This window comes from Castor canadensis, chromosome 12, assembly GCF_047511655.1.
Source record: "Castor canadensis chromosome 12, mCasCan1.hap1v2, whole genome shotgun sequence".
Taxonomy (NCBI): domain Eukaryota; kingdom Metazoa; phylum Chordata; class Mammalia; order Rodentia; family Castoridae; genus Castor; species Castor canadensis.
The window spans coordinates 79,403,794-79,427,152 of NC_133397.1; the positions used below are offsets into that span (position 1 = coordinate 79,403,794).

A 23,359-nucleotide genomic window follows, 5' to 3' on the forward strand; every position below is an offset into this window, starting at 1 on the left:
GCTTAAAATGGGAGGGTCGAGGTCCAGGCTGGCCTGGACAAAAAGTACGACACTATCTCCAAAATAACCACAGCAAAAAGAGCTATAGGCAAGCAGAAGAGCACTTGCCTAGCAAGCATGAAGCCCTGAGTTCAAACCCAATACATAAAAACCCCAAAAAACCCAGCCAGATTGTAGTGAGAGGAATGGTTACTGAGGGAGATACTAAGGGAGAAAGGAAGTATAGGCAAGTTTCAAAGTTTGGCATTGAAAAGGTTAGATATGGATTAGTGTCTATAAAGGAATTAAGGGCAGAAGCAGGGTTAGTTGTTTGGTTTTTTCCCTCCTAATTGGGAGAGACCTGATCATGAGGATTCAGTTGAGAGTGACTTATGTATGGACTGTGTCCAAAAAAAGAACTGCTCCCTTCAGAACTTCAAATGTCAGAAAGGGGCACCTACGACTGCTATGACCACAGCAGGAAACTGTAGCACAAGGACTCTCTATGAAATACTACTAACTGTCCTCTTTACAAGAGGCTGAGACTGACAGCCTTTTCACTATTTCAAATAAAAACTAAAGTCGCACTACAATAACTTACCTGTTGTCTTCAGTTTCCAGAAATTTCTTGACCCTGGGATTCTACTGAAGCAACTTTTTTCCTGGAGAATTAAGACTTCTTGGGTCATGCATTCAGTAGCTTGTATGTCTTCAGGGTCACCCAGTTGCATTTGAGGGTCCTTGGAGTAAAAAAATAAGTATAGATGTAAAAACAGTGGTAAAAATACTATTCAGCATAGGAGTTGGGGAACACATGCCTTTGAAATAGTTTGTTCTTCTTTCAAGTGAGAAACTGAGTCCCCTAAACAAGGGACTCACTATATTAACACATTGTTTGAAGGTGCCCTACAAGTATTCTGAGCTCAAACATTTTCAATGGTAGTTAAAAAAGCTTTCCAAGACCTTTATAAGGTCTTCTTTTATCTGTAGGTTTCTGGTCAGGAACTCTAGATAAGCAGCCTGCACCTGCAGCTCCTCTTCTTGCACAGCTATCATTGACTATAGAGCAGAAAGTTCCATCTGTAGAGAGAGATACTGAAGTCAGTGGGCAAAGGAAACAGTATGTGTCCCAGTTTAACAATGAAGCAATGATTTCTTCCATTTCACAGCACAATCAACCAAAAACCAGAGAAAACTAGATCATGGACAGTGCTGTACTAGATTAAATCAGTAAACCATGCAATGGGGTACCAAAGGATGTTTTACAGGAAGCTATAATAGTTGTCTTTAACAATGTCCACTTTAGTTAATACCATAAAACATATCAAATTTGCCTAAATAGTGAGTTTTAAAAAATTATCATTAGCAGAAGAGGAAGATTTTCTTTATGTAAGTACTTCAGCTAATAGGTGAAAATATGATAGAATTACAATACCTCCATTTTGCAACCTTAATTAATTAACAATGCATCAAGCAGCAACAGCTGCTAACACCATTGGCAATCACCAAACATTATATGCCACCTGATGAAGAGCATGCTATTACCTCAAAGAAATCTTACCAACAGTTAGCACTGTAGGCCCTAAACTTTCAGTGTTTATTCTGCTCTAGTTACCAGCAAATGACAAATATTGGTTATGACTAAGTTCCTTAAAAATTATGCTAATAGCCATAAGTGCTAACATTTATAGCTTTCTATGTTTCAGGCACAGAGTCAACACTTTGCATACATTTAGTCTTTTAAGAACATATAGTCTGGTCCTAACTCTTCCACTTGAATAACCCCTATCTCAATATCTGCCACTTTAGTCCTCATTAGTGACTCTAGCCACATTAGACTTTTTCTTACTTTGTCTTGACTCAGGACTTGTATAACAGTTACTCCATCAGCCTGAATTATCTTTCTCAAAACTGCCTCCTTCTCACTTCAGGTCCCAGCTTATGTGTCATCTGCTCAGGGAACCTTCTTTGAACACTCTATCTAAGGTGGTCCCTGCCCATGTTTCCTCACATCATTTATTATAATAGGCAATTATAATATGCAATTATAATATTTATACTACTCATTTGTTGCTTGTTTATTATCTTCTTAGTAAAAATTAATCATGTAAGTCCAGGGAGAGAGCTTGCTGATTTCGCTCACTCTCACCCCAGCACTACAAGATACCCACACCGCAGATGAATGAATGAGCAAGTGAATCTCTTGACAATCCTACAGAGTAACTACTCTTCAACTTACAGATAAGGGGACTTCTTATGCCTCCATTTATAGATGAAGTTATTGAGGCACAGGAAATTAAGGAACCGGGAATGCACAGAACTTGTAAGTGGATCTGGAGTGAACTCAGGGAAGAGATTCAGACCACTAGGTACTATACATCCTTATAATCATTATGGTAACAGTAAGTTATTTTAAATAAGCATTTTAAAGAACTATTTTAAGATAATCTTTAGAAAAATCAGATGGGATGAGTAAGGCAGATGGCACAAAAGCCAGTATAAGAAGTAACCAAACTTCCTAAAGGAAGTTCTTTTCTTAGATATGCAGAATTTAAGTTATAAGCTACATAAATTTTATTCATGTGCTATCTAATTCCATCAATGCTCTCATGATGATTTATAACTACACAAAATCATCTAATGATTTGGACTACTTCTACATTTCCTTCCAGGCTGGAGGAGCTCAGTTACTGTGACTCCTGACATTTCTCCGCCTCTTCAGTCATCAGTCTAGCCAGTTAGAGGCAAGCATCTTAACAACACAGTGGCAAATAAGCCAGGCATGATTGATTCTACCACATCCTTCCACTCCTTGGGAAACAACTGCCTGCAGGAGGCCAGGTTCCACCATAGCTTCCCTAAGAGCAGACTGTCCCCCACCACATGGTGGTTTGCCAAGGCAAAATGCAACCTGACTGGGCAGGTCAGTTTAACTGGTTTGGGGGATTGGCTAGCAGGCTCACTTGGCTCTGGCATTAAGTTCTCTACCTAAGATTGTACCAATAATAATGATGATAAAGTATCAGACTATCTGCCACTAATTTGTTTTCTTTCTCACTTTTTCTGAGCATGGGTCTGTTTATTGGCCTGTTTCAAAGACTGCTGTCATTATATATCCCAGTATTTGCTCCATTAAAGAAAAATGAAAACATGAGGAAGAAGATATTTTGCATCACAATAATGGTCCACAGTTATACTGACACAGGTTTTAAATTCTGGCATAAACTCCTCAACAAGGCATTTAAACTGAGACTCAGTTTCCTCAACTGTAAAATGGGAATATTATCTGTTTTTAGGACTATGTAAGAATTAAAGAAAATGTTTTTAAAATGCCTGGCACATAACAGGGAATCATTGAATGATAACTACTGCTACTTCTGCTACCACTGTAATCTCAAAACAGCAAGGGGAATGTTTTAAAATATAGGAAAATCTACATAGATTTTAGAAAATACCTATACTAGAGAGAATACAATAATAAGTTTATATAGCATTGGACTTAGTAGTGCATAACTGATTAGAGATACATACAGTTAAGCAATAGTTAATTATCATTGACTCAAAACCCTCATACATAGACATTACAATTCTATGATTCTGGAAGTAGGACAGAAGCAAAAAGTGACATTACTCCAGTGTTAGTGTAGATGAGAAAATGAGAATAGCACATGGGAATGAACTACAATGTCTGACATGAACAACGAAAAAAGGCAGGGAACAAGTGGATTTTTTAAATGCCAAGCACTCTCATATCCTAAAACTGAGTCACATGAGTCTGTTTGGAAAGAAAAAACAGAGTAATAAAATCAAGAGGTACAATATGATCATTCCATTACAAATATGAATTGAGATTTTATATTACATATCAAATTACATCAAAAGGTGTACAAAACCTGAAGAACTGAGATAGTCAAACTTAATTTAGGAAGCTATGACACTGGCTGACCAAACAAGATGCCAAAGCAACATGTAAGTTTTTAATTGTAGTCTGTATTCTGCAGTGGTCCTAAAATTTCTCCCACATCATAACTGGACATGCAGTGAGCTATACACGGAAGTCAGAGGCAAAGGGATTCTGCAAGGCTGAGAGACCCATTCTGAGAAAACTGATGGAAACTACTGACAGGAAGAGTAAAAGCATAAGGTGGAAAATATATCTGCTCTGTCATAAGACTTGGTGTTTATTCATTATATGACTAATCCCCCCCCACACTTTAAAAAGAACTGCTGTTTCAGGCTTTTCATCCATAAAATAAGGCCACGGTCATCTATTTTTGTGTATAATAAGAACCTAGCACAACACATTGTAATAATGTTTAATGCCTCTAAGTTCTATTTTCATGTGTCTAATGTCATAATTCTAAGCAGCAATAATAATATAGCACTTGCTTTTCCCCACGGGATTTACAACAATTTTATTTAGTTAACAATGAGTAGAGAAAACTGTTGTTTCAGTACTTCAAAAGTTAAATAGGCTCCACTATAAAAACAAGAGCACCTTATTGAGATAAGATTTATATGAAAAAATGTCTATTTTTCTCCACAAAGAAAAATACCTTGCCCTTGGACTCAGGTATTATATGTAGAGAACTGTAAAAGAACTCACCTGACTTTCTCTTTCTTTTTTAGCCATGAGTTTGAGTTCCTCTTTGGCATTGCTCAGTTCTTTCTCCAGCCCTGTTACTGTGTCCAAGTCTCCTAAAATGAACACACAGTGCTAGTTTTATTCGCTAGAAATACAATGAAATCTCTGCTGCCTCATATCTGAGAAACTCACTCTGATGATCTTTCTAACAATTAAACATATATATATATATATATAAGCTTAAATTGTAGCATTATTGGCAATAACAAAATTCTATAATCAGTCTACATGCTGTAAAGAAAAAATGGAATAGACAATGGTATATTCACACAATGGGCTACTCCCTACAGCTGTAAAAGAAGAATGAGGAAGGCGTTTATGAGTTTATGAACATCTGGGGAGTGATTTTAAGGATATGTTAAGTAAAACAAGCTAGATGTAAAAGAATAGGCCTATTAGGAAAAAGAGGAAATAAACATACACAACACATAAATACATATGATTCATCTGTTTACTTTTAGAAAAAGACACACAGAAAGGATAACCCAGAAATGAGACTGGTTTCCTTCAGGGGATGAGTAGAAGGCAAGGTAAATGACTGTGTTGAGAAATGTTGTCAATAAATCAAGATATCAGCTGACAGATCACTTATAAATTACAAAGGGAAAAATGAACATTCACAATATAAAGATAGAGCAGACACAGTACAACTTTAAACAACCAACCAAACTTAAAATTACCAAGGATGATAGAAACTGATTAACATGCAGTGATGTGATGCACAGAGAAAGATATTGGTCATTCATATAGTATCCTTGACAAAAATGTTTAACTTGAACCTAAACATGAGGAAATAATCAGAGCCAAATTGAGGAACATTAGGCTAGATTCTTCAAAAAATCCCAATGACAGAAAAGACAAAAGGATAGAAAAACTGTTCTAGATTAAAGAGACATGATATATAAGCAAATTCATGACCCCAGAGTCAGAAAAAATATAACAGAGACAAAAGGAGCTCTGAATAGACTATATTAGAAAGTATGACTATATCAAAATAAACTGTATGCATCTACGAATTTATCAAAATAAAACTCACTTGTAATAGTAATGTATGCTAACAAAAATTTTTTAAAAAGAAACTAAGATTATATTCAAGGTCAAATTCCTAGCATTATAACTACTTCATAGCTATGTAGGAGAATGCCCTTTCTCTTATTAAATTCTTACTTATTCAATAATGAAGTCTCATGATATCTGTAAGAAATTTTCCAATGGTTCAGAAAAAAATATTATATTATGTCTATGTAAGTGTGTACTTGGAGGAAATAACATTTTGATGCTGCAAAATGTATATGAGTATTCATTATACCAGTTTTGCCACTTTTCCGGAGGTTTGAAATTTCCCAATAAAAACTTGGAGGAAAGTATGTTTTTTTTTTAAAAAAGCAAATTTATTTAAAGTTAAACAAATCTATACTTCTTTAACCTTTAACTAACATAAAGTTTTCCCATTGGAAAATGACTTGTAAGACTTTTATATAGAGCTCCCTAATTCCTTACATTATACCAAACACAAAATTTCTAGTCTTAGTATCAATAAAAAACAAGTAAGTTAACTCTCCCAGTCAACAGCCTTTCTTAACATAGTACTATTATCATACCACATCATTAATTATCATGACTCCCTACTTCTGAAACTCCCTGGCAAATATCTTCCTTAAGGCCACTTTAAATACCTAACTTCTGCTTTGTGAAAATTAGAGCAACTTGAGTTTTGTTCCCACTAAGCATAGAGTTTGGTTGACTGTGGGGAGTTCAAACCTTACAACTTTAAGAAAAGACTGTACTTCAGAAAAAGTCAATAGACAGTGCCTGCCCCTCCCAACACTTCAATGGAGATAATCAAGTCACAGTGAGCAGCTTGCATCTTAGAGGATGCTAGGGAGAAGGTGTTAGCCCCATGACCTTGCTGTGCAGAATTAAAAGCACTATGTCTGCATCTCTGACCTTGCAAAGCTCTCTGAAGAAGAGAATTAGGATGAAGCTGTGAACCCAGAGTAACAGCCTCTAATCAACAGAGGACAAAGGCAGCTCTTCTTAGAACTGACATGTCTTTAGCCTTATGGGAATCCATTAGTTTTTCCCACTAAAAGAGAGAGTTCTGGCCAAATCTATTGACACAGAGATACAGGAAGGAAACACAAAATTTGACACCTACTTAGTGTGGACCTGGGTATGCTTGCATCCTCTTTAGCAGTTAATGAGGTGCTATCATCTCTGGAGGGCATTTGCATTGAACCCTAAAAATTGGAAGAGTTGGGGGAATTAGGAAGGTACAGGTACTATGATCACAATGATAGGAAAATTCTCACATAATTTGATGTGAAAGTGGTCAGACTTATGACTTACATGTAGAAAGGGAGTGCAGTTGACATGACTGTCTACATGAATCTATAGTTCTTACTTGATCAGTCTGCTCTCCAATATGCAGGCTGATGGAGGTAACTTCACCTTGTTGGTTAGAGATGAGTGCTTGGGACATCAAGTCTTTCCCTCCTAAATACTGGAGCAAAGCCTGTAATTGTGAATTTCTTTCCATTAGGGCTTGCACCATCTTGTCTGTAGCAGCCTAGTAAAAAGAAATCACAAATCACATTAGAAAGATATAAGAATAAAATAAAATTGTTTTCAAATGTCATTTCTTAAAAGCCAACCATTTAAAAAAGCCAGTGGGGCCCCAAAAAAATAATATCCTTGATTTCAGTTTACAAAGAAAAACATAGCAAGTGTGTAGAAAGAAAGTCTTTCATAGGCAGAATATTATAAAAAGTAAATGTAATACATCTATCATAAATAAGAGACTATGAAAAGGTTCTGGCAGAAATCTATCAGGCTAAGGTGTTAAGATTCTGATTTGAATTGGGAAAACATGACTTTCTTTAACACAATGTTTCTTTCGCCTGAATTGTAATTCACCCAAACATCTGTATGGTTTGTTCTCTTCAGGTCTTTGCCAAATGTCACCTTATCAAGTGGGCTTTCCCTGCATATCCTATTTAAAACAGCAATCTTGTGGTGCAAAAGGTACAAACATTCAGTTACAAGATGAGCAAGGATTGGAGACGATAGTACAAAATACTGATTATTTAATAACATTGTACTGTTTACCTGAAACTTGCAGAGAATAGGTCTTAAGTATCCTCAATATATAAACACACAGAATGGTAATGTGTGGTGACAGATGTGTTAATTGATTTGATTACAATAATCATTTTACAATGTGTACATATATCAAAGCAGTCCATAATTTCTAAGGGATAGGAAAAACTTCCATTTTCAATAAGTAAAACTTGGACTCTTTTGAGATTTGAACAAAACAATTTTAGAGGAATCAGTATATTATGGTCTCTGTGAAAATTAGGGGAAAACCCATAATAAACAACTAATAAGCTATCTACTGTGATTTCCCTAGCATGGCACTCTTTTCTAGCAATGCTGCTTTTAACAGTGCTCAGCCAAATATGGTCCATGAGCCAGAAGTTCGAACTCTGATTCTCAAGTCCCACCTGTTCCTCCTAATGGCTACTTCTGGGGGTGAGCTCAGTAATCTATGTTTTTAAAAAAGCTTTTAGGTGTAAAATTCCAGAAGAAGATCTGGAAGCATGTAGTTGTTACTCTTACTAAACTGAACACTTTTTGCAATTTCTATCACCAACTAGGTTCCATTGTTTTACTATCAGCTGTATATAGTACTTCTTTCTGAGGTAGAATACTAATTCTTTCAAATCACAGAGGGTAAAAAGAGAACTGAAAGACTTGTTAAAGCCTCTTGTCAAAGATTTAAATGGTTTGCAATGATTCTGTTTGGTCTATTCTAGAAGTAATTTCTGAAGCACATAGAAGGATGTTTCTAAGAAAATGTGTTTTTACTTCAGTGGGCCACAGAATTAGGTAGAATATAACCATTCCATGATATAAAGAAGCATTATAAAGTATTATGGTCGAATAAAATAGGTAAGACTCTAGCTTCCTATAAACACTAGTTAGGGAGATTCTCAGCTGCTGGTCCCTGAAATGTCAACTAGCAATGTTTGGCCTTAAGGAAAAAGTACACAGAAATAAGGAAAAGATTTACTTCTGATATAGTTGCATACATTATTTTGAAATCAATATAGCAACATACTATTGCAAGATAACTTGTTCTCATCCTGGCCTTTGGAAAACCACAATTATTTTTTTCTTCTTAGGATAACTCAGATTTTGTAAAAGTTAGGAGAGAACATGTTAAGGGTAAATTTTTCCATATCTTGGCTGGAAAAATAAAAATATCATTCAAATCTTGTAAATTTAGAACCAAAACCAAAACATTCCAGAACCCCATATTAGTTTCTCTCAAAATGATCAGAGGATTAAGAAAAATGATACATGTATCATTTAGGCATCCTTCCAAACAGTAATGGTCCAAAAACAAATTCACATTTACTGGTGTAAAACTGTAGTTAATAAACTAAAGAAGCAGAGTTGGCTATAAAATGAAATAATATGCAACAATAAACACATATAATTGCAATAAATTAAAACTTTTCAACATATGTTACAATATTCAAAGGCTTCCTATATGCAGACTATAAATGCATTACATGTTTTACTTATTTTTGTTTCCCCAGATCTATTACAGGCTTATGATATGGAAGGCAGGACATCCATGTTCAGTGAAAAACACTAACAATATAGAACAAAACCTACAATGGCAACTTATATATTGTTTTCTGAATTAAGTTCCTTTCCTATTTGGTTGGGACATGTAACAGTTAATATCAGGGGAGAACAAAAGAACAGTGAGCTCATTTATTTTCTCTGCAGTATAACTTTACATACAGCACTAAATGTTAAGTTAAAAAGGAATGAGAAGTGAAGAAAAGCCGTGAAGAAAGGATTCCCCCAATCCTGATGTGCTCAGGTCACCCATGCTCTCCTGCTCTGCCTGTCCCCTGTTTCCCTAGAACACACTTAACTGAGAAGTATTCGACACAAGACAGGGGCACCTTCCTTCAGCTTCTTTGTGCTTGGCTGGCTGGGCAACCATAGTCACAGTCCAGGCAGGAGCTGCCTCAGGACTACCCAAGTTCCAGGAGCTGTGAGCCCACTGTGACATCACAATGAAGTCTTTCCTGATTGGTCAGATTGCATAAGCACTCCATCTAAGAAAGCTTCCCCTCCAGTCTCCAGTCACTTGTGTAAAAAAGTCCTGGTAAGATCTGATCTGAGAATGGTTTTCACTTCCAAGTTCCCTCCTCAGTTTGTTCAAGGTGGAACTGTGATGAGATTTCTCTCCTGTTCCAAAGAACTCCCAATCTGGCACCCACAGTTTGGACCTCAGGAAGTGTTCTTTGTGGTGAGTACAAAAATGCCTCAATCTCATTGTATTACCATCAGCCAGGAAAAATCCCTTCACACGGAAGTAGGCAATTTCCCTATGAGAACAACATCTCCCATCACCTGAGGCTATTCCCTTAAGTGAATGCAAAGTGTACCATATTAGGAACCAGGGGGTTGTTATTCCAGGCTTCTCTGTTGCTAACTTCATCAAACCACACAAAAACACACACTGGCGAGCAAGGGCCTGAAACTGACCACAAGAATTCACTATATGTCAATGAAGAAATTAATTCACTTTCATCTGAGAAATAAACTGCATCACACAGCTGATAGTCAATGAATGCTTAGAATTCCCTAGTCAGTGAAATTGGTACCATCTCTCCAGTGAACAGTAGCTTTCAGGAACAACACAAAGTGAGGAATACCATGAAACACATGGGAAGGACACTATTTCTTCCAAGGTTCTCAGAGGGACAAAACACTACACTTTTCACTCATGGAACTGAGACTTAAAATCAGAGCGACAAGGATTTTCCTCCAAGTAACTTTGGGAATTAACTTAATTTCTACAAATCACTGATGGCAAATTGAAACAGAAAGATCACACACACACACACACACACACACACACACAAAGTGTTGATATCCTAATTTTTATTGGGTAAATGAATTTCTAAGCTTTAATGTACTGAATAACAATGTTGAGCAAGACCAGAAGTTATTGAGCACCAGGACACATTGGTGCATTCCAACAATTTCCACAGTTTTAAAGAAAGAGTTTGACTGAAGGAGTCATATGCATGCCTAAACACTGGGTATACTCAATGAGTGTGAAATAGTTTGTAGTATGAGAATTTATAAGAAAGAGCAAAGAAATCAATACACTTGCAAACTACAAACATTGCACACACTCAAACACACACACACAGAAATATGAAACCTGCCCATATTCAACGAATGTGGAATGTTACCTGCAACAGCTGAAATTCCACGCATTACCCTAATGAGGGAACAATTTCAGCACTTCAAAAAGATCAAGCTAAGAAAACTATGTGAAGGGATATCATTCCCACAAATGTTCTTGGAAAGAAGACATAGTGCCAAATTCATGCAACTGAACATTTAAAATGTAATCCACCAGAGTCTGTGCCTGAAGCAAACAATTATATTGTAATAATTTTAAACAACCCAATGTGCACATTGACACATGTATCATAATATCCGGACATACACTGTACACACACATGCCATGAATACTGAGTACTTCCTCCTCACAGTATGTATTATACTTGATCTACAGAAAAGGAAGTTTGAGCAACCCAAAATTACTGACTTCCAGGAAACATTCCTGACTTGCAGTTTTTGAAACAGTGTATCTCACAGAAACCGACAGAAGAAATATTATACAACCAACGAGGTGTGCATGTGCTCACACACACACACACACAAATGCACACCAACACACAAATGCACACAAACTAACAAAAACATGCAAATTAATGCAAAGAAACACACACACTTGCTATACTCCTCGAATAGTAAATACTCTAGAGTCAGTGAATTTCTGTGCTTTCATGTAAGAAAGTACCTTTCAGCAGTACCCATCCATAATGAATACCAGGAAACACTGGTGAACCAGGTTAACTTCTTCAAACACTCCTTGCCCATGGTTTAGTGTACCCTGCAGGGGAGAGAAGAAATGATGTCAGATCAACAGTTGTCTGGACCACCATGTAATCTCATTTGTACCTTGCAGTGCCCTAGTACCACACCCTGAGATCAGGTTGCTACATTGGGCCCATAAAACCAAGGAAACCTACATACACAGTGAGATCCACAGTGGCCTGTTTGGCAAACTGAGATGCAGCCACAACTGAAACAAGGGCCTGTGGACAATCAATACCGTGTGGTATGGTACCTTAGGCTAGAAGTGAAGAGTGAATTCCCCCATCCTGATGTGCTCAGGTCACCCATCTGCACCTGCTCTGCCTGACCCCATTTCCCTAGGCCATACAGAACTGAGAAGTCTTCCACACAAGATGAGCAACTTCCCTCACCTTCTTCCTACTTCTCTGGCTGGGCTGCCATTGCAATAGGCAAGGCAGGAGCTGCCTCAGGACACTCCAAGTTTCAGGGGCTGTAAGAGCACTGTGACATCACCACCTAGTCTTCCCTTATTGGTCAGAGTGTGTGAGCACTGCCTCTAAGCACCCTCTGCTAGTCTCCAGCCACTTGTGTGACATGGACCTGGCAAGATATTTGATCTGAGAATGGCTTCTCTCCTCCATGTTCCCTGGTCAGCTTGTTCAAGGTGGAACTGGGATGACATTTCTCTCCTGTGCCAAAGAACTCTCGATCTGGCTCCCACAGTTTGGACTTCAGGAAGTGTTCTTTGTGATGAGTACAAAACTGCCTCAATCCCATTGCCCTTCCATCAGCAAGGAAAACTCCCTTCACATTGGAGGAGGCAATTTCCCTATGAGAACAAAATCTCCCATCACCTGAGGCTATTCCCTTATGTGGACACAAAGTGTACCATATTGGAACCAGGTGCTTGTTAGTCCAGGCTTCTCTGTTCCTAACTTCATCAAACCACACAATCACACACACTGGCGGCAAAGAGCCTGAAACTGACCACAGGAATTCACTTCATTTCAACAAAGAAAATAATTCATTTTCATCTGAGCAATATGGAAAAGAAGTTTGAGCAACCCGACATTATTGACTTCCAGGAAACATTCCTGAACTGCACTTTTTGGAACAGAGTATCTCACAGAAACTCACAGAAGAAATATCATACAACCAACCATACCTGCGTGCCCTCTCACACACACACACACACACACACACACACACACACACACACACAGACACGCACAAATGTATACGAACACACAAACGCCCACAAACAAATGCACACATAGAGCCAAACTTGCTATGCTTCACAAAAAGGAAATATGTTGGATTCCGTAAAATTCTAGGCCTGCATTTAAGAAGTGTAACTTCCTGCACTACTAAGCCTTAATGGACATGGGCAAACACTAGAAAATCAGGTTAACGTCTTCTAACACTCGTTGCCCATGAGTTAGTGCCCACTGCACCCCAGAAAAGAAGTGATGGCAGACAACAGGGGCCTGTACTTCCATGTAACCTCATTACTTCCAGGCCTGTCTGCTTGTAGCACAGAGTGATATCAGGTGGTCCGGATCAAGCAGTGAAATCAAGGAAGCCTGTGTACCACAGTGAGATCCATGGTGGCCTGTTTTGTAAAGTGAGATGCAGCTCCAAGTTGCACTAAGGCCTGTGGATATTCCAAACCGTGGTACATGGTAGGTTACACTAGCAGTGAAGAATGGATTAACCAATCCTGATGTGCTCAGGTCAGCCATGTGCTACTGCTTCCCTCCAATCATTTCTCTAGACCACACAAAACTGAGAAGTCTTGCACACAAGACAGGCACACCTTCCTTCAGCTTCTTCCTGCTTGTCTGGCTGGGCTGCCATAGGAGCAGGACTGACAGGAGCTGCCTCAGGACTCTCCTTGTTCCAGGGGTGTGAGCCCACTGTGACATCACAACCATGTTTTTCCTCCTTGGTCGGACAGCACGCACAAGCACTCCCTGTAACCACCCTCCCCTCCAGTCTCTTGTCACATTTGTGACAAGCTCCTGGCAAGATATTCTGATCTGAGCATGGCTTGTCTCCTTCGTGTACCCTCCTCAGCTTGTCCAAGGTGCAACTGGGATGACATTCGTCTCCTGTTCCAAAGAACTCCCAATCTGGCACCCACAATTTGGACCTCAGGAAGTGTTTGTTCTGGTGAGTACAAAAACGCCTCTATCGCGTTGAACTACCATCAGCCAGGAAAACTCACTTCACTTTGGAGGAGGCAATTTCCCTATGAGAACAACATCTCCCATCACCTGAGGCTATTCCCTTATGTGGACGCAAAGTGTACCATATTGGGAACCAGGTGCTTGTTAGTCCAGGCTTCTCTGTTCCTAACTTCATCAAACCACACAATCACACACACTGGCAGCAAAGAGCCTGAAACTGACCACAGGAATTCACTTCATTTCGACAAAGAAAATAATTCATTTTCATCTGAGCAATGCACTGGATCACACAGCTGATAGTCAATGAATGCTAAGAATTCCCTAGTCAGTGAAATTGGTAACTTCTCTCCAGTGAACAGCACCTTTCAGGAAGAACACAAAGTATGGAATACCATGAAACACTTGGGAAGCACACTGTTTCTGCCAAGGATCTCAGAGGGACAGAACACTACACCTTTCATTCATGGAACTCAAGACTTAAAATCAGAGCGACTCAAGTATTTTCCTCAAAGTGACTTCGGGAATTAACCTCATTTCCACAAATCACCGATGGCGAATTGAACCAGAAAGATCACACACATCAACACACAGATGCACAAAAACTCACAAACACACACAGATTAATGAACAGAAACACACACACCTGCTATGCTCCTCCAATAGTAAATATTCTGGAGTCAGTGAAATTTGGCACTTTCATGAAAGAAAAGTACCTTTCAGCAGTACCCATCCTTTATGAATATGAGGAAACACTGGTGAAGCAGGTGAACTTCTTCAAACACTCCTTGCCCATGGTTCAGTTTACCCTGTAGGGGAAAGAAGAAATGATGTGAGATCAACACTTGCCTGGACGTCCATGAATCTCATTGCTACCTTGCACTGCCCGAGTACCACACCCTGAGATCAGCTTGTCGCATTGGGCCCATGCAATCAAGGTAGCCTACATACAGAGTGAGGTCCACAGTGGCATGTTCTGCACCGTGAGATCCAGCCCCAAGTGGCACAAAGGCCTTTGGACATTTGATGCCGTGGCGCGTGGTACCTTACGCCTGAAGTGAAGAGTGGAATCCCCAATTCTGATGTGCTCAGGTCACACATGTGCTCCTGCTCTGCCTGCCCCCCATTTCCTTAGACCACACAGAACTGAGATGTCTTCCACACAAGACAGGGGCAACTTCCCTCACATTCTTCCCACTTCTCTGGCTGGCCTGCCATAGCAACAGGCAAGGCAGGAGCTCCCTCAGAACACTCCAAATCCAGAGCCTGTAAGCCCACTGTGACATCACAACCTGGTCTTCCCTTATTGGTCGGATTGTGTGAGCACTCCCTCTAAGCACCCTCCCCCTCCCTCCAGTCTCCAGCCATTTCTATGACATGATCCTGGCAAGATATTTGATGTGAGAGTGGCTTCTCTCCTCCATGTTCCCTGGTCAGGTTGGTCAAGTGGAACTGGGATGACATTTCTCTCCTCTTCCAAAGAACTCCCTATCTGGTACCCACAGTTTGGATCTCAGGAAGTGTTCTTTCTGGTGAGTACAAAACTGCCTCAATCGCATTGCACTTCCTGCAGCCAGGAAAATTCCCTCTAACTTGGAAGAGGCAATTTCCCTATGAGAACAACATCTCCCCTCACCTGAGGTTATTCCTTCATGTGGACACAAAGTGTAAAATATTGGGAACCAGGGGGATGTTATTACAGGCTTCTCTGTTGCTAAATTCATCAAACCACAAAAACACACACACTGGTATGCAAGAGCCTGAAACTCACCCCAGGAACTGACTGAAGGTTGACAAAGAAATTAATTCGCATAAATTCGAAATATACACGAACCCACACAGGGATTAGTCAATGAATGCGAAGTATTTCCTAGTCAGTGAAATTGGTACAATCTCTCCTGTTAACAGCAGCTTTCAGGAGCAACAAAAAGTATGGAATACCATGAAAAATTCGGGACGGACACTCATTTCAGCAAATGCTCTCAGAGGGACAAAACACTGCACCTTTCCTTCATGGAACTGACGACTTAAAGTCAGGGGAACTCAAGACACTTCCTCAAAGGTTCTTTGTAAATGAACCTAATGTCTACAAATCACTGCTGGCAAATGAGACAGAAAGATCACTTACACAAACACACACACACACAAACACACTCACACACACACATGCACCCACCCACACACACACACACACACACTCAAGACCACATAGTGTTGATATTCTAATTCTTATCGAGTAAAGGATTTTCTTAGGTTCTATGTTCATAAGAGCAACATTGACCAAAACCAGAGTATTTCAATATGAGGACAGTCTGGTTCTTTCCATCAATTTCTACTGTTTCAAAGATAGCATTGATTGAAGGAGTCTTGTGCATGCCTAAACAGTGGGTGCAGAAAGTGAATGTGAAATTCGTTGAGGTATGAGAGTTTATTAGAAAGAGGAAGCAAATCAATACACTTCCAAACGACAAATATAGCACACACACACATGCTCATAGAGAAAGCAATAAAAAAATGCCCACATTCAACGCATGTACAATGTTACCCACAATAGCTGAAATGCCAGGCACTACCCTACCAAGGGGACACTTTCAGCACTTCCAAAAGTATAAACATGAAGAAAAGATGTGAAGTGATGTCATTTCCACCAATGTTCCTGGAAAGAAACATACTGCCACATTCAAGCAAAGGAAAAAGTATTGCAAAATCTGCCAGAGTCTGTGCCTGAAGGAATCACTTGAATTGAACTCATTTTTAGCAAACCAATGGTGCACATTGATGCATGTATGCTGACACCCGGACATACACGGCACATATGCCATGGATTTTGAATATTTCCTCCTTACAGAATGTATTATAATGGACCTATGGAAAAGAAGTTTGAGCAACCCAACATTATTGACTTCCAGGAAACATTCCAGAACTGCACTTTTTGGAACAGAGTATCTCACAGAAACTCACACAATCAAACCACACAAGTATGAGAGTTTATTAGAAAGAGGAAGCAAATCAATACACTTCCAAACTACAAATATAGCACACACACACACATTCTCATAGAGAAAGCCACACAAAATATGCCCATATTCAATACATGTAGAAAGTTACCAGCAACAGCTGAAATGCCAGGCATTACCCTATCGAGGGGACACTTTCAGCACCTCAAAAAGTATCAACTTGAGGAAAATATGTGAATTGATATCTTTTCCACCAATGTTCTTAGAAAGAAACATACTGGAAGATTCCAAGATGGCGGCTAGAGGGAGGAAGCAGAAAGAAAGCCTCCTATAGTGAAATCTTACGAGACGCTGGAGACACAATTTGCAGGCATAATCACTGAGATGATTAACTTTGACCCCTCCTCACGTCCAGCCAGCGCAGAGAATCTCCACTTCAAGTTAAATGGAGAAATATTGAGGGCCCCTGGGCCGCCATTCATAGGCACCCAGACTGCTTGGGAAGACGCAGACCAGGTGAGCTTTGTGGTACCGTGGTACTCCCACAGACAAGCCTGGGCCAGAGCAGCATAGCCCCCTGGACAGACTGACCTCCTCCCGGGGCAAAAAGAGAAACTGAGTAATAAGCAATAAGAGCAATAAAGACATGCAGGAAAGAGGGTGGGACGCCCTGTGCACTGAAGATTGGGGGAAGGGAATCCTTCCTGGGACTGTAAATAAACAAGTCGGGTGGGCCAGAGAGGCTCTGGCAGGAGCAGTGGCAGGGCGCACACCCAGCAACCAGGAGTGGGAAAGCTGGCGAGAGTGGTGGAGGGAGGAAAACTCCACAGGAGAGGTGGGGAGACCCACTTCCCACGTGAACTGTAAACAAACATGGTGGCTGGCAGGACAAGGTGCACCACCCAGTAATCAGGAGCAGGAAAGCTTTTGAAAGTGGCGGTGGGAGGAAAACTCCACAGGAGAGGGGAGAAGAACCACCTCCCACATGAACTGTAAATAAACACGCAGGCCTGACAACGTGGGTGCAGTGTCATCTTTCCCAGTGCTTGGAAAGGGGAAAGCCTGTAGCAGAGGCTCCCACACAAGAGAACTCTGAACAAACAAAGCCTGCAGGGCCAGGTGAGTACTAAACTCACCGCAGAGATCTGCATAAACAATGCCTACAGCAACAGCAGGCTGACAGCAGCGGGCAGGCAAGCCACAGCTGCAGATACCATTCTAAGAACTGTCTCCAAACCCTTTTTTTTCTTTTTCTCCCAACGTTTGATGAGAGAACAACCAAATTACACCTGCAAGCAGTAAAACTTACTGAAACTGTATTGTATTTGAACTTGGGACACTTGGTGGGTTGTGTGTGTGTGTGTGTGTGTGTGTGTGTGTGTGTGTGTGTAGTTTTGTTCTACTTTATGCATCCCCTTGAATGAGAAAACTACAGAACAACATCTGAGGCACCATCTCCAGGATTGGAGACTGAGGTGGACACCCAAATTATTAAGACTGAAACTTCATTACATTTCAACTTGGAGGTTTTTTGGGGGTTTTTTGTTTTTTGGTTTTTTTAACTTTCTATTTTCCATTTTATTTTAATTCATTTTTATATATAGATATTTCTTTCATTTACTTGTTTTTTATTTTTATTCTTATCTTTTTTTTTATTTTTGATTTTCAATCCTCTCTCTGTCTCTCTAATGTCTGTTCAGCTTACTGTCAATTAGTACACTAACGCTCCCTGTTTATACCTTTGAAACTTTCCTGTCTGAAACCTTGTTCTACTTTCTCCCTCATATCTGTGTATTTGTTTTCCCCTTTTCATTAACTTCTTGCTTTCCATCCCAGCTCACCCTTCCATTATTAATATTACCATTATTATTATTACAAGCTAGAAAATACTTAATTGCACACAGTACAGGGACAGTAACAACGCCAAAGACAATGATAAGAAGACAAAAAAAACAGGGAAACCAGTTTCCCCACAGCAAAAAATTAGTACAGGAACCAGAGGGGAATGAAGAAAACAGAAACTCAGATCCAGACTCCAACAAAATGAAGATAATCTATGCCAAAGGACCCAATGAAGCCCACAAGAATAATTTAAAAGAAGACACACTACAGGTACTCAATGAGAATTTTGTAGAGATGATACTGGATCGGGTCAACCAAAATGTACAGGAGACACTCAAGAAATTCCAAGACAGCAAAAATAGAGAATTTGAAAAAGCAAAAGAAATACAGGAAAACATAGAAGCACTGTATAAACACCAAAGTGAAACAGAGAACACAATGAATAAATGGATAAATGAACTCAGGACAAAAATAGACAACATTAAAGAGGAAACCACCCAGGATATGGAAAACCTCAGAAAAAAGAATGAAACATAACTGCAAAACAAAACGGAAGGCCAATCCAGCAGAATAGAACAAACAGAAGACAGAATCTCAGAACTTAAACTTGAAATGGTAATGAAAGGAAAAACTGAAGAACTATTAATTAAACAACTCAAGACCTGTGAAAAGAAAATGCAAGAACTCACCGACTCCATCAAAAGACCAAACTTGAGAATCATGGGCATCGAAGAAGGAGAAGAGGTGCAAGTGAAGGGAATGCATAATCTATTCAACAAAATAATAACGGAAAATTTCCCAAATCTAGAGAAAGATATTCCCATACAGATGCAAGAGGCCTCCAGGACACCAAACAGATAGATCAAAATAGAACTACCCCACGACATATCATCATTAAAACAACAAGTTCAGAAACTAAGGAAAGAATATTGAAGGCTGTAAGAGAGAAAAAACAAGTAACATACAAAGGTAAACCCATCAAAATCACAGCAGACTTCTCAACAGAAACATTAAAAGCAAGAAGAGCATGGGGTGAGATCTTCCGGGCATTGAATGAAAATAACTTCAACCCCAGAATACTGTACCCAGCAAAACTATCATTCAAAATAGACGGAGCAATAAAAGTCTTCCATGAAAAGCAGAAACTAAATATGTGACCACAAAGCCACCACTACAAAGGATTCTTCAAGGGATTCTGCACACAGAAAGTGAAACCCAACTTAACCATGAAAAGACAGGCAGCACCAAACCACAGGAAAAGAAAAAGCAAGACAGTAGAGAGTAACTTCAACTTAGGTACACACAATCAAACCTTCAAACAACTAAGACAACTAAATGACAGGAATCACCACATACCTATCAGTACTAACGCTTAATGTTAATGGACTTAATTCACCCATCAAAAGGCACTGTTTGATGAAATGGATTAAAAAGGAAGATCAAACAATTTGTTGCTTACAGGAGACCCATCTCACCGACAGAAATAAGCATAGGCTAAGGATGAAAGGCTGGAAGAAGATTTACCAAGCCAATGGCCCCCGAAAACAGGCAGGAGTAGCAATACTTATCTCTGACAAAGTAGACTTCAAACCTACATTGATCAAACAAGATAAAGAAGGACATTCCATACTAATAAAAGGGGAAATAGATCAAAAGGAAATAATAATTATCAACCTGTATGCACCCAATGTCAACGCACCCAATTTCATCAAACATACCCTGAAAGACCTAAAAGCATATATAAATGCCAATACAGTGGTTGTGAATGACTTTAACACACCATTATCATCAATAGATAGGTCATCCAAGCAAAAAATCAATAAAGAAATCCAAGAGAAATCAATATGCAAGAGATCAAATGGACCTAGTTGATGTCTACAGAACATTTCATCCAACTTCTACACAATATACATTCTTCTCAGCAGCCCATGGAACCTTCTCCAAAATAGATCATATCCTAGGGCACAAAGCAAGTCTCAGCAAATATAAGAAAATAGAAATTATACCATGCATACTATCTGATCACAATGCAGTAAAAGTAGAACTCAACAACAAAGGTAAAGACAAAAAACATGCAAACAGCTGGAAACTAAATAACTCATTACTTAATGAAGAATGGATCATCAATGAAATAAAAGTGGAAATTAAAAAGTTCCTGGAAGTCAATGAAAATGGAAACACAACCTACCGGAACCTATGGGACACAGCTAAGGCAGTGCTGAGAGGAAAGTTTATAGCCATGAGTGCATATATTAAAAAGACTGAAAGATCCCAAATCAATGACCTAATGATACATCTCAAACTCCTAGAAAAACAAGAACAAGCAAATCCCAAAACAAATAGAAGGAGAGAAATGATAAAAATAAGAGCTGAAATCAATGAAATAGAAACCAAAAAAAACCATACCAGGAATTAATGAAACAAAAAGTTGGTTCCTTGAGAAAATAAACAAAATCGATAGACCCCTGGCAAACCTGACTAAAATGAGGAGAGAAAAAACCCAAACTAGTAGAATTAGGAATGTAAAAGGGGAGATAACAACAAAAACCATGGAAGTCCAGGAAATCATCAGAGACTACTTTGAGAACCTATATTCAAATAAATTTGAAAATCTTAAAGAAATGGACAGATTTCTAGATCCATATGACCATCCAAAACTGAACCAAGAGGAAATTAATCCCCTGAATAGATCTATAACACAAAATGAAATTGAAGCAGCAATCAAGAGTCTCCCCAAAAAGAAAAGTCCAGGACCTGATGGATTCTCTGCTGAATTCTATCAGACCTTTAAAGAAGAACTGATACCAACCCTCATTAAACTGTTCCATGAAATAGAAAGGGAAGGAAAACTGCCAAACACATTTTATGAAACCAGTATTACACTTATCCCAAAACCAGGCAAAGACACCTCCAAAAAGGAGAACTACAGGCCAATCTCCCTAATGAACATTGATGCAAAAATCCTCAAAAAATAATGGCAAACAGAATTCAACAACACATCAAAAAGATTATTCACCACGACCAAGTAGGCTTCATCCCAGGGATGCAGGGGTGGTTCAACATATGAAAATCAATAAATGTAATAAACCACATTAACAGAAGCAAAGACAAAAACCACTTGATCATCTCAATAGATGCAGAAAAAGCCTTTGATAAGATCCAACATCATTTCATGATAAAAGCTCTAAGAAAACTAGGAATAGAAGGAAAGTACCTCAATATTATAAAAGCTATATATGACAAACCTACAGCCAGCATTATACTTAACAGAGAAAAACATGAAACCATTCCCTCTAAAATCAGGAACCAGACAAGGATGCCCACTATCTCCACTTCTATTCAACATAGTACTGGAATTCCTAGCCAGAGCAATTAGGCAAGAAGAAGGAATAAAAGGAATACAAATAGGTAAAGAAACTGTCAAAATATCCCTATTTGCAGACAACATGATCCTATACCTTAAAGACCCAAAACACTGTGCTCAGAAGCTTCTAGACATCATAATATAGCTACAGCAAGGTAGCAGGATATGAAATCAACATAGAAAAATCATTAGCATTTTTATACACTAACAATGAGCAAACTGAAAAAGAATGTATGAAAACATTTCCATTTACAATAGCCTCAAAAAAAAATCAAATACCTAGGTGTAAACCTAACAAAAGATGTGAAAGACCTCTACAAGGAAAACTATACACTTCTGAAGAAAGAGATTGAGGAAGACTATAGAAAGTCGAGAGATCTCCCATGCTCATGGATTGGTAGAATCAACATAGTAAAAATGTCGATACTCCCTAAAGTAATCTACATGTTTAATGCAATTACCATCAAAATTCCAATGACATTCATTAAAGAGATCGAAAAATCTACCGTGAAATTTATATGGAAACACAAGAGGCCATGAATAGCCAAGGCAATACTCAGTCAAAAGAACAATGCTGGAGGTATCACAATACCTGACTTCAAACTATATTACAAAGCAATAACAATAAAAACAACATGGTACTGGCACGAAAACAGACATGAAGACCAGTGGAACAGAATAGAGGACCCAGATATGAAGCCACACAACTATAACCAACTTGTCTTTGACAAAGGAGCTAAAAATATATGATGGAGAAATAGCAGCCTCTTCAACAAAAACTGCTGGGAAAACTGGTTAGCAGTCTGCAAAAAACTGAAACTGGATCCATGTATATCACCCTATACCAAGATTAACTCAAAATGGATCAAGGATCTTAATATCAGACCACAAACTCTAAAGTTGATACAGGAAAGAATAGGAAATACTCTGGAGTTAGTAGGTATAGGTAAGAACTTTCTCAACGAAACCCCAACAGCACAGCAACTAAGAGATAGCATAGATAAATGGGACCTCATAAAACTAAAAAGCTGTTCATCAAAAGAAATGGTCTCTAAACTGAAGAGAACACCCACAGAGTGGGAGAAAATATTTGCCAGCTATACATCAGACAAAGGACTGATAACCAGAATATATAGGGAACTTAAATAAATTCTCCCAAAACTAATGAACCAATAAAGAAATGGGCAAGTGAACTAAACAGAACTTTCTCAAAAGAAGAAATTCAAATGGCCAAAAAATACATGAAAAAAATGCTCACCATCTCTAGCAATAAAGGAAATGCAAATTAAAAACACACAAAGATTCCACCTCACCCCTGTTATAATAGCCATCATTAGCAACACCATGAACAACAGGTGTTGGCGAGGATGCGGGGAAAAAGGAACCCTCTTACACTGTTGGTGGGAATGTAAACTAGTAC

The 23,359-nt window shown here is 38.9% G+C and overlaps 1 protein-coding gene across 19 annotated transcripts in view; it reads right to left on the bottom strand.

Moving 5' to 3' along the window:
• The window catches only part of LOC141414859 (myomegalin-like), a 124,226-nt gene that overhangs the window by 80,096 nt on the left and 20,771 nt on the right, over positions 1-23,359 (bottom strand). For 13 of the 19 annotated variants that reach the window (XR_012439789.1, XR_012439795.1, XR_012439791.1 and 10 more), the window contains exons 2-7: positions 14,423-14,585; positions 11,532-11,624; positions 7,029-7,193; positions 6,783-6,864; positions 4,586-4,677; positions 581-719 (exon numbers count right to left, since the gene is read on the bottom strand). Coding sequence is in view for 6 of the 19 variants with exons in the window: in XM_074050155.1 (XP_073906256.1) it covers positions 581-719; positions 4,586-4,677; positions 6,783-6,864; positions 7,029-7,178 (463 nt within the window). In the remaining 13 variants the exon portion in view is untranslated. Of the gene's footprint in view, positions 1-580; positions 720-942; positions 1,060-4,585; positions 4,678-6,782; positions 6,865-6,973; positions 7,194-11,460; positions 11,625-14,422; positions 14,586-23,359 lie in introns of all 19 variants that reach the window. The other 6 variants (XM_074050161.1, XR_012439798.1, XM_074050160.1 and 3 more) reach the window with 6 other exon arrangements.